Source organism: Acipenser ruthenus, chromosome 3 (genome assembly GCF_902713425.1).
Source record: "Acipenser ruthenus chromosome 3, fAciRut3.2 maternal haplotype, whole genome shotgun sequence".
Lineage (NCBI taxonomy): Eukaryota > Metazoa > Chordata > Actinopteri > Acipenseriformes > Acipenseridae > Acipenser > Acipenser ruthenus.
Window position 1 is genome coordinate 22,082,330 of NC_081191.1, and position 13,057 is coordinate 22,095,386.

The following is a 13,057-nucleotide window of genomic DNA, read 5'->3' on the forward strand; positions in this document are numbered from 1 at the left end:
AGATGCTAATTTTATACTAAAGGTAGAAACCTGCAGATGTACTTAAAATCGGTATTCCAGTTTTTTTTCTTAATGTGAATAGCTTATTTAAGTAGGGCAGTTTGTTACTGTCGAAGCTTGTACATGCCTCGAAGAAAGCCATGTTAAAAAGAAACTGGAGAGCGCAAAAAAAAATAAATGCCACCTTGGGATTTGTAAAAGCAACCGCACACCCATGGCTAAAATAGCAAAAAAGGTTCCATACATACATTAATTTACATATGTATCCACACAGTAGTATACATAATGTATTTTTCATTAAAACATGTATTTTCAAACCAACCTTGTAAATAAATAGGTATTTTACATATCGGTATTTAAGTTGAAATACACAATAGGAATGAATGGTTAATTCAAATAAATGTGTGTGTAGGATTGTCTGTTAGAACAGGACAAGCTGAAAACAAATTAATCATGGTTATCCATGGAGGACATCTTCAAATCTCAGGTCATTTTCCCTCAATAGAACCAATGTTAAAGCCTGGTTTATTAGTTACATTTGTACATGTACAATGCTACATAAAAGTGCAGACAAAAATGTAATTATTTTTCTATTGGAGGTTACAGATTGACATAAAAATCTATTGAGTTTTCCAGACGTTTAATTTTTCAAGACAGCCGTGGGCCAAAAAAAAAAGCCTTAAAAACAGCCTCTTTCCTCCTCCTACCTGTTATATCATGCTGTTTGAAGGACGCGCTGTAGATTTGATACTGATTGGGGCAGTGTTTCTTCAGCCACTTGCAGACATCCTGCTGGGTCCATAGAGCTACTGGCTTGGACAGTTTCACATTGCCAGGCTGTCAATAAGAGAGAAAAAATAAAATAAAAACACACATGTCAATAACCACGACTGCAAATATAAAAAAAATCAATACAGTACTTGTCTTAATAAAAACTGTGCGCTGTGTAACTGCCTCCGAAACGAAAATCATTTTATGTTGCAACAAAGCTGGAAATTATTTTGATCGTTTGAAAAAAGTAGTAACTTGACGATCTGGTGAACTTTTCATGTCGGGTTGATTTGGAATAAAAGCTCAATTTGGGATCTTGCATGTTGGATTAGATTTGGTGCACTTTGAAATGATTCATGTCAGACTGAATAAAAGTTCAGCTTCAATTTGGGATTTTTGCTTGTACTGTGTTTTAATTCTTTAACAAATAGGATAAAGCAAAGGCAGAATACTGCATACATGAGACGAACAGGTACATGTAATTCTACTTGTATTCACAATCTCATTTTATTAACTTACTCCAACAGTTTATCCTTCATTTTAATTATCTTTTTACTATAACGAACTCCTTGATATAAAGAACAAAACAGGTTCGTTATAGCGAGGATGTACTGTATTGTGAAAAATAAATCAACCGTGACCTAAATCCACAGTATTCACATGTAAAAAAAAAAGTTTGTTTGCCATGCAGACAGACAGCCTTTATATATCCCCAGATTATGGAATATCCTTAGCTATATATCTTTATACAGACACACAAACTCCAGATTCTTGTGCTCAATAATGCAATGCTAAACAATGTCCTTAACAAGTTTCACTATAATTGGATAAGTGGTTATTTTGATATATCTGTCTCCACTCTGTATGGTTGCCTCCAATATATCCCTGGTGCCATGCACATGAATCCCAAGTGGGAGATAATAAAACAAGACACTTATCTTTTGTTCAATGCAGCAATGTATAGTGAATTACACATACAGTGAAACATTAAACCTATAGACCATACTGTGACAGAAGCTGCAGTGAAGCGCTGTTGTGCACTTTATTAAACAAAAAACAAACAAAAACACAGGAACAAAAAAATGCGGCATGAGGGCAAAAAAAAATGTGCAAACCAAACAATACAATAAAATACAGGCTGGGCATTTGCCTTGACTATACAGTTTCAAAACAATACAAAAAGCACAGCACCCATACCCACACCCCCCTCCCAAACTCCTCCAAAAAAAAATTCTGGCTCCTTTTATATAAGTGGCCACTCCAAAATTCACATAAATTACATAACTGGGGAATGGCCACACCTATGATTGCTGGCAGGGACAGATTTAACCCCTGCCAACCTTACATTCCCACACTTACACAGGCAGGGCTTCTGCCCTGCCACACACCTCCCTCCTTGTGCAAAGCACACATGGCTACCAACAGCCACCTCCCTTAAATAAAGCCCCTCACCCTTTGAACTCGTCCTTCCTCCATAAGTCCCTTTGGTTCCTGTGGGTGGGCTGAAGAGGGGGCCAAATTGGATATAGGCGGAAGTGGTCGGGGTTGTACCTCCTTTGGCTGGGGGGGTCCTGGGCCTTGAAATAGGGGCACCTGTCTAACCCCTCTTATAATCCCTGGGCTTTTAGAAGGGGGCACCAGTTTAACCCCTGTGACTACCCCTGGTCCCTCTTAGTCGTAATTGCTCTAAAATGTAATCATTTACTGTATTTTTTATTTTCTCTCATTTGAATTTGCTCTTACTTACTATTGATATTATTGTCTTTTGTCCGCCGCCGCCACAATATGTATAACGTTTGTTTGCCCGTTTGGCAGAGCACCTAAAAATGTAATCCTGTAAACTCCTGGAGAATAGATTTATACCATGTATGTGTGCATATACATTGGTCGTCCAAAGTTTACAAACCCTCATTTATGGAAGTGTAACACCCTACAATTAATGTTGAATACATGTATATAGTACATTCTTATTATTATTATTATTATTATTTATTTCTTAGCAGACGCCCTTATCCATGGCGACTTACAATTGTTACAAGATATCACATTATTTTTACATAAAATACCCATTTATACAATTGGGTTTTTACTGGAGCAATCTAGGTAAAGTACCTTGTTCAAGGGTACAGCAGCAGTGTCCTCCACCTGGGATTGAACCCACAACCCTCCAGTCAAGAGTCCAAAGCCCTAACCACTACTCCACACCCCTATTTATTTATGGTAAATATATACCGAGCATCAAAAGAAACTTATCACTATTATAACACATTTATTTTCGAAAAAAAATAAGGTATATAAATGATGGACACTGACAAAATGTTTTTGGTTTCTTTTTAATCACTCGATCATTCATCCTTGACCATGACACGCTTGAGTGACTATGATCACTTAATCACCTAATTAGTGAGACAGTTGATTGGACGCGAAATGAGTTACGCGAAATGCAGCTACCAACTGCACTCATCGTCGTTTACCATGAATAGTTCTCCAATACGAATGCATGACAGCTGCGTCCTTTTACAAGGCTGGTGAGCTGACTCTGTGGTGAACCCCGCTCTGACTGCGTCGTGTGTCCGAGTTCCTGGGAAGTGACGCGTTTGTGAACTTCGCAGTGTCTTCTGGGAATTGTAGTTCGACGCGGTGATGTCGTAGCGCTGTTATGAGCAGTCGCTGTAATGGTCGGCACTGTAATGTCCATCGCGGTGATGTCGTAGCGCTGTTATGAGCAGTTGCTGTAATGTCCGTAGCGGTGATGTCGTAGCGCTGTTATGAGCAGTCGCTGTAATGGTCGGCACTGTAATGTCTGTCGCGGTGATGTTGGTGCGGTCTTGGACTCGCTGTTAGGTCATGTAACCCTCTCTGCCACTGGGAATGGCACCGGCTCCTTTGATCACCTCCATGAACGGCTGCTCCTCCCCTTCTTCCATTTTGGGGCAGCATACCACCACAGTCTCTAAAGGGTGCCTAGATGTTACAGGCAGGAATTAGAGACAGAAGCTGCAGTGAAGTACTGTTGCACACTTTATTAAACAAAAAACAAACAGAACATGGCAACAAGGGCCAAAACAAATGTTCAAACCAAACCAAACCATACCATACCATACCAGCTGGGCATTCGCCTTCACTATAACGTTTCAAACCAATACAAAAAAAAAAAAACACAGCACAAACAGTCCTCCAACAAACAAAGGATTTCTGGCTCCTTTTATACATGTGGCCACTCACCAATTACCTAATTGGGGAATGGCCACACCTGTGATTGCCATCCCTGCCAACCTTACATTCCCGCACACATACTATTTACATTAAGGGCTTTCGCCCTGCCACAGACCACTAAAACAAGTTCTAATATAGTAATGTCACAATATAAGTGATAGGAGAAGGATTTTGCTAGATACATAATTTGAAAGAAAAATAAACAAAAGTAACTAAAAAGAAAACAATTACTTAACAAAAAAAAACTGTTCAGCAATAATAATTCAGAGATATTGGTAGAGTAGGATGGTTCATAGACAGGAACATTTCAATTTTACCTAATAATTTCTACCATATTTTACAAGACACGCATACAAAAAATGTTTAGTTATATATTTTGTAACGCCTTCATAAGGAATAAAACAAGATTGCCCTCTTATATTATATATTGTCATATGTCAGCAATGTCAAAATGTGCATTAAAAAACGTGAAAGGACAAATATTTCTCTGAATATTTGCTAATGACTACATATGGATTATTTAGCTGAAAAACAAATCTATCATTTTGGGTAGGAGTGCCAGGTTTACAATATATGGTAAACATGTACACAGACTACTGGAATGGAAATGGAATACAATCTAAGGATTATCTCAAAACAAATGACAGTACGAAGTTTCATCACAATTGGATAAGCTACTCTCCAGAGATACAGGAAAATGTAGGGTCTGCTGTAGTTCGGTGAAGAGAAACAGTCCCTGATGACTTTGCTTCCCAGCCGGAGTGCCAGAGCCAATGCCATGCTCCCTGTGCACAGCCAGGACAGGAAACTGCGCTCCCCTGACTGTATGACTCACCCTGCATACCATGCGGCTGTGCCTTTACCAGGTGACCCCAGTGTTCCTTGTGTATTATAAGTAGGGCTCTTTGTTTTCATTTTTTATTTTTGGTCACGTGATGCCCCTTTAATTATATTGAGCTGGCCCTGTTTCTTAATGAAACACTTGGAAAAGCGTTGACTGTGAAACAAGATCACTTTTGTTTTTTCATTGATAATGTAAACAAAACAACAACAAAAACAACTCATGTTTTTAATTCAAGCCGAACACAAAAAGCAAGTGAAGTTAAATTGATTTTCCCTGATTTCAAATCTTAATGACTCATTGCAGAAATGTTAGAACCTGGTTTTCAAATAACAGGTTTTCTCTTAATTACGGCCGAATTAAATCAGCCCTATAACTAAATCCCTGTCACTAGGGGTACTGAATGCATCCCAGAAGTGCAGAATACAAAATATACATTGTTTTTCTGGCCTCGTTAAATCAGATTCCATCATTATTTTCAAAAAGCAACCTGGAGCAGAAGGTCAATTTCAATAAAGTTATTTCAGACACAGAAAACCCTTCCTAATTATTTTATTTCATTAAAAAGAAAATAAATTCCAAGACGTTGTATAGTTCTTTTAATGGATGTCTTGGGAGCAATATTATCCTATGTACTATCAAGCTAATTGTTTCAATGATGCCTAGCATGGAGAAGTGTTGATACTGAGCATTTTTAAGCACTTTACAGAATGCAGAGTTCTAACGTTCTGAGGAATCGGGTTTCAGAACCTAAAGGCTTTGATCATAAATGTTGTTTTTCCCAGTCATCAATAAAGTAAATAGTCCTTTACTTTAGTTCCGCATTCCATAAAGAATACAGTCACATTTCCAACCAGAAAAGACAGCAGTAAACCACTGCAGCAATGTGCAATAGCCTCCTGGAGCTATTCACTCAGAAGAAGACAGGACATTAACTCGCTTTACAAACCCAGAGCCAAAATATCTTTAGGTCATAATGATGTTTGCATGTACTGCTTTAATATTTAGACCTTACATGAGCTGCCTGATTAAAAAAAAAAAATGTATTTGGCTACTGCTAACTTAACTAACAAAATAATTACATAAATCTTACCTCTACTGAGATTTATGGAACTGCAGTATTCTGTATATAGGTCTCAAAAGTGTAATTTTTAAAGAAATCTCTGCATCACGTCTTGCTTTGAGGTTGTCTTGAACTTCACTTGGAGAGTGAAATTGTTTCTTAACCTTGTATACTAGATATCATATTTTAAATGGAACATACATGTTTGGTTTTGCACATGTTTATTTCCAAATTGCACATTTGATGCCTTATTATTATTATTATTATTATTATTATTATTATTATTCCATTATTATATATTATTTTGTAAACTTTATTTACCTTCTGAATACAATCTAACCAACAAAACAGTTGGTACTATACCCAGTTGGCATTTATTACGTGTAACCACACTGAGAATACATTGGGACCCCACCTTGCCATCTGACATTAAACAATCTAAAACATAACGTTGTTCTATGTTCATTTCCTCTAGAGGGAGGTCTGGGCTGTTAATTGGTCCCAAAGGGGAGCTTTGTTGCACCTTATGTTGGAGAATTCTCATTAGCAGAATACTTGAAATTGTTTCTAATGCTTGAGTCTGTCCAGTCTGCACATTTTATGACAATGGTATGGTTTGAGAGAAGTTTTACACAAAGATTCATTGATTTGATTTGTAGTAGCCAAATTAAAAGGACATTTCTGGTTGTTCAGTGAGCTTAAATCTGTAATCTATTTCGTTGTGTACCCAGGTGCAGTAAAATATGGTGAAATGTAATTTAATTACATCTGCCAATTAAATTTTGAATCCACTGTTTTGCTTTGGGAAATGGTCTTAAAAGGAGGATCACTCCATCGGGTCGTATTTGCATATTCAAAAGCTGTACATGCCATCAATAAATTAATTAGAGATTTCTCATTTTTACAAATAATTATGAGAGCTTTTCTCTCCTCTTTACAACACATGGAAGGTGTTAGTTTGTTATTAATGAATTATAAATGTGTTTAATTTATTTTGTATTATTTTAAAATGAAATTTTATACAATTTAGCCATGCTGAGAGGATATTTATGATGGTAAATAGGAAGTTAATTATAAAATAAAGTGTCCACATTTGCTTACGGAATAAAGAACTCTGGTTAACTGCAAATCATTTTTACTTTTCACTTAAGTATAATTGTGTGCATGATGCAAGTACCTAAATGTAAATTGTTTTGGAATAATTCAGTAGAGTGTCTTAATGCATAGACAAATTGTAGAAGCATATTTTTAGTTCACTTTAAATTAAATATACACTGAGTGTACAAAACATTAGGAACACCTTCTTAATATTAAGTTGCACCCCCTTTTGCCCTCAGAACAGCCTCAATTCGTCGGGACATGGACTCTACAAGGTGTCGAAAGCGTTCCACAGGGATGCTGGCCCATGTTGACTCCAATGCTTCCCACAGTTGTGTCAAGCTGGCTGGTAGTGGATCTCTACTCCGAATAGCTCGTTCATTCTCATCCCACAGATGCTCAATTGGATTGAGATCTGGTGACTGGGCAGGCCACTGCAGTAAGCTGAATTCACTGTCATGTTCGTGGAAACAATTCCTGGACAATCCTAGCCTTGTGACATGGGGCATTATCCTGCTGAAAAAATCCATTAGCAGATGGATACACTGCTGCCATGAAGGGGTGCACCTGATTGGCAATGATGTTCAGATATCCTGTGGCATTCAAACGTCGCTCCACTTTTATCAATGGGCCCAATGTGTGCCATAAAAACACACCCCACACCATCACACCACCACCACCAGCCTACAATGTTGACACGCGGCATGATGGATGCATGTACTCAGATGGTTTTCTCCATACCCTAGTCCTCCCATCAGCGTGAAACAGCAGGAACCGGGATTCATCAGACCAGGCAATCTTTTTCCAATCCTCCAGTGTCCAGTGTTTTCGTTCCTTAGCCCACTGCAACCACAGTTTCTTGTGTTTTGCTGAAAGAAGTGGAACTCTGTTAGGTCGTCGGCTGCCTTACCCCATTCGTGTCAAGGTACGACGAGTTGTGCATTCTTTTATGGGTCTTTCGGCACCAATGTTGTACTGGACTGTCAGTTGACTAACTGTAGCCCGTCTGTTGCTCTGCACAATTTGTGTCAGCCTCCTTTGGCCTCTTTCATCAATGAGCCGTTTTCGGCCACTAGCCTGCTGTTGGCTGGATGTCCTTTGGGTGGTGGACCATCCTTGATACACACGGGAAACTGTTGAGCGTGAAAAACCCAGCAGCGTTGCAGTTCTTGACACACTCAAACCGGAGCACCTGGCACCTACTACCATACCCCGTTCAAAGGCACTTAAATCTTTTGTCTTGCCCATTTACCCTCTGAATGGCACACATACACAATCCATGTCTCAATTGTGTCAAGGCTTAAAAATCCTTCTTTAACCTGTCTCCCCTTCTACACGGATTGAAGTGGATTTAACAGGTTACATCAATAAGGGACCATAGCTTTCACCTGGATTCACCTCATCTATTTCATAGAAAGAGCAGGTGTTCCTAATGTTTTGTACACTCAGTGTATAGTATTGGCTAATGTTTGATATTATATACTGTATAATGCACAGTTGGGTTAACAGACACTTACTAATTTTGAATTGTCTAACTTTCTGTAAGGTATAATTAGGTAGCTGAAGAATAGTGCTACTCAGGGTCTGTGAAATCATTCACAGTTTATCAAGCACAGTGATGAATTCAAAATGTGTTACTAAATAAAAAAGAAAACAGCAGGAGACAGTGGCAGACATTTTGAGTCCAACATACATTTTATTTTGCACAGTGCAGGATTAGCATGAAGGGCATGGTTGAACTAGAATGAACTACCTTTGAATTGAATGTGACTGTTACACAATGAGCTAATTGCATCCACCAGCCTGTTAAACTTGAATGTTATTCCACCGTAACAAGGAGAATAATTACACACAACATTATATAGAGTGAAATCCCTCTTATACTGCTACCAAAGAGAATGAATAAAATGGTCATAATTAAGTGCTGGTCCTCAGGTCTTCAGTCTGTTTTCAATGTGAAAGTGGCTGACAGAGAGTGTGGTCCTACAGCGAGCCACTCTTTATATTCCCTGGGTGTCTTCATTACAATGAAAGGCTAAACTAATGCAAGTATTGTTGTGGATCAAGCACACCAATAAAGCACCCCTCCACCGTGGTAGAATTGTGTGTAAATGGTTTGAGGAGCATGACAGACAAAAAAACAACAACGCTGGGTGAGCAACTTCGTAAAGCATCAACCTTGTGCAATGTGTCAATGGTAACATCCTCTGCCTGTAACACCAGCAGATACAATTGGAGTAGGCAAGTCACCACAACACTGACAGATGGTCACAGGGACAAGGCAACATGATTCTGTTTAGCAATACATGATGTTTTTGGAGACAAAGGGGGAGTGTTATATTTTTTCTGCCACTTATGGAACTCTAGCAGCCTTAGTTACATATATAATACCCTACAACCCTTATACGCCTCATTTGCTTGTCCTCTGCTGCTAATCTGTATTTTAATAACTGGTAAATAGTGCCACCTAGTGAATAAATCATCCAAAAACATGTATTACAAACTGTTTTCTTTAGTCAAACTACCTTATACAAAATTCTTATATTAAAAGAGAACAAAGCCTTGATTAAAATACAATACTATGGTGAATGGCTAATATTTACTTTGCTATTGATAAGAAATAACAGAAATCTAGAGTCAGAAAAGCAAATGCCGAAGCCAACGAGAAAACTCTACTACAGTATGTAGTGTAGCCAATCGAATAAGCGGTAAAAGAAGAAAAATATGTAACAAACACATACCGGTACAGAAATGATGAGGCTGACCAGATGCTGAGTTTTTCCAATTTAGTAACTTTTTATGTGTGTGTGTGGTTTTGTTTAGTTTTTTTTTTTTTTTTTAAATCATTCTAGTTGTAATTGTTTTCGGTTAGTCACATAAAATAGAAAGGCACTAGCTAGCCCCAGCTACTACAAAAACTCTTGAAAGGTACCTTTGGAATACAATTATAAAACTAATGTATTACTGTGACGAAACATCGGCAGAACCAACACAGGATTTATTGCACAATTTTCCTGAAACAGCAGAAAACTGGGGTAGAAATACTACTGTAATCGACTAACACTGCATATTGGTTCAGTACATTGTGATAGAATTGGTACATCAAAATATGAATATATGACTCTAAGGTAGGGTTGCCGCGATTATCGTTTACTACGGTATTTTCGATATTGTATTGCTATGATACTATTTATCATATTGCTTTTTGAATACGATCGAACCATTTGATAATCGCGATAATGGGAAATTAGCTAGTCACATTGCCATCAATAGAGCCCTGTTTAATTTAAGATCTCGTGTGATTTCAATTGAAACGCGGTTTAACGTTATTTCATTCGCCATTTTGTGGTTTTATTACTATGCAACCAAAAGAAAGCGTTTTAGGCAGCAGTCCCTTTTGAAATACAAAGCACGTAAATTCAAGATTAAAAATAAGGGAAGGGGGGTTAACCAGCAGTGGGATTTTTTTAACGATGGATCAACCTGAAGTGGAAAGTGAGCGTGTGCCCGAGGCAGCACTTCCACTGACACAGTTTACACAGGATAAAGCAACTGGACTTGCGCCTAACTTAAAAAGATGGCGACATCAAGTTTGGGATTATTTTGGTTTTAAAAAAAATGAAAAAGGCGAACCAGTAAAAGATGGTATGCCTACTTGTATGGCCTGCGATAAACAAATTGCTGCGGAAACGGGGAACACGTAAGAAATAACCCACGACAGGGTGTGCGGTAAGACAATTCTAACCACACACCCTGGATGCATTGTGAGGCATGAGGTCACAGGCCGAGTCCCTTCAACCACCCAGGAAGTGCAGTAAGAATTGTCTTACCGCACACCCTGGAGTGGGTTATTTCGCTTATAAAATGGCTAGATTTTTTTTTTTAAAATAATTACACAAACTAGCTTTTTTAAGGAAAAAATTAGAAATGTATTATGTATCCTTCCACTGAAAAAAAATAGTCCCTGAATACATTTATTTTGTACTTTATTTGTCATAAACATTACAGTGAACATTCCCATTTATAGTAACATTTTCGAGATAAAATGGCATTGGGAATTGAAAGCAGACTGATTTCCCACATCTAAGGGAGGATTCATGGAACAGCCAAACACTGCACTGGCACTTGTCATCGAGGGAGGAGCGTCTGAGTGTTTTTTGTTTTTTTTTGTGTAGGAAATGATCCTACTCAGGTTTTGCGGTCTTCAAGAGAAGCTGACCAATTAATTCCAGAGGCTGTTTTCACATCCATGGACAGTAAACAGCATAATTTCCCAAGATTGTAAACCAGCATTATATGATATGTGGACTAAACGACTTTGGTGACAGTTTGTGCAGTGCCGCAGTCCTTCCCGTCCGCGGCGAGCACAACAGAATTCTATCCCGAACCCGACCTTGTTTAAAAGCCCAACGGTTTTGTCTCAGAAGACAGCAGGAGAGATTTTCATTTTGTTTTAAATATGTTTCTGAAATCAGAGGGTAGTGGTGAGATGTATCTGTTGTGTCTAGTTTAAACATTGCATACTCACTAGTCAGTTTTATAAGGTGATATTTAGTTTAATAAGTAGATGCCGCTGCTGCATATATATTACATGCTGAGTGAGACTTGGGTGGTGATTTCTCAGATGGCTTTTGAATAAAGTGTTACTGCTACTGCTTACCTCAGAGTTTTCTTTGTTCTGTTCTCTAAATACCACAGTATATTTGCCATTTTTCCTGTAATTCTTAGTGACAGAGATGAAAAAAACATTGTTTGTTGGGTGATTTAAATGCTGTTTCAGTTGTATGTTGACATTTTTACCTACAGAAACACTAGATTAGATAATTGTTACTATTAAGGCGTAGTAATATTAATAGATCAGGTAAGTAATGTCATAGCTGTGCGGTAAGACAATTCTTACCACGTGGTCATGTGATCTTGTTAAACCAATCACAGCACTTAATTTATCCAAGCCATTTTACCAACACCAATTTATTTGCACATCTTAGAGAACACCACCCAGAAAGTTATGCAGCTGCAAAAGAAGACCAGAAAAGACCAGAAAAGACAGCAAGAATCAAGCAAGAACATGAAAACGACTGGCAAACTTTTCAGGAATATAAAATATATTTAATTAATATTTATCAAGCTTAGTTTTTGCATTTATACTACTGATACTGTCAATAGCTGTGCTTGTGTGCTATGTACCTAAGGTTCCATTTTTTTTGAATACCGTCTTTCTTAAATTAATTTTCGATCTTTCGAAAAAAAAATCTGATTCATTAGAATTATTGTTTATTTAATGTTAATGTTACTTTAAATGCTAAGTTATATAAAGGGTTTTAGGGTACTGATTGGCACTTCATTTTACTGAAGGGTAAACATTACAGTAACCTAATTACTTAAATGTTTAATTTTAAGGTTTATAATTAAAATTACATGTTTTCCTTGGTGGGGTTTAGCAGAAACATGGATGTATTCTAAATATTTAGTACATTACTTTAGGTAATATTCTTGATTTAGATGGGTAATTTTCTAGTGTATATTTTGCATGTAACTATTTTAGAATTTTTTAAGCTCCTGATAAAAAACAAATAAACAACAACAGCAAAAACAAATACTGTTTACTAGTTTGGTATTACAGTATATAATCCATTTATGAGTGAAAAAACTTAAATAGGATGGGAAATTGTTAGCCTGGCTGTCGCAATGTGATTGGTCCTGTTAAAAGTTAAGTGTACAATAATGGTAAATGTTTTTCAGTCAGATTTTGTCAGTCATTCACTTGCACACCAGAACGTTTCTATCTAAATCCATAAGATCATTTAAAACACTTTAAAACTAAGTGAGTTGTACCTGTTAACTCAGATTTATAGTAAATTATTTCAAACCATTTACACAAATAGAAAAAAAAAATACTGCCATTTGTAATGCGAAAAAAAGTAAACTAATTTAAATATCGTATCGTAGATATCGAAATTTCAATAATTGTAGAATAAAAATGGTTCAATAATCGAAGACTGTATTTTTTATATTGTGGCAACCCTACCCTTAGCACAGAACCACTGGACTGCCATTGTTGTGCTACC

The 13,057-nt window shown here is 37.3% G+C and overlaps 1 protein-coding gene across 3 annotated transcripts in view; it reads right to left on the reverse strand.

Moving 5' to 3' along the window:
* LOC117395008 (sterile alpha motif domain-containing protein 12-like) overlaps positions 1–13,057 on the reverse strand; it is an 88,057-nt gene that overhangs the window by 56,597 nt on the left and 18,403 nt on the right. For all 3 annotated transcript variants that reach the window (XM_033993835.3, XM_033993836.3, XM_059012716.1), the window contains exon 3: positions 708–837. In XM_033993835.3, coding sequence (XP_033849726.1) covers positions 708–837 — 130 coding nt within the window. The remainder of the gene's footprint in view (positions 1–707; positions 838–13,057) is intronic.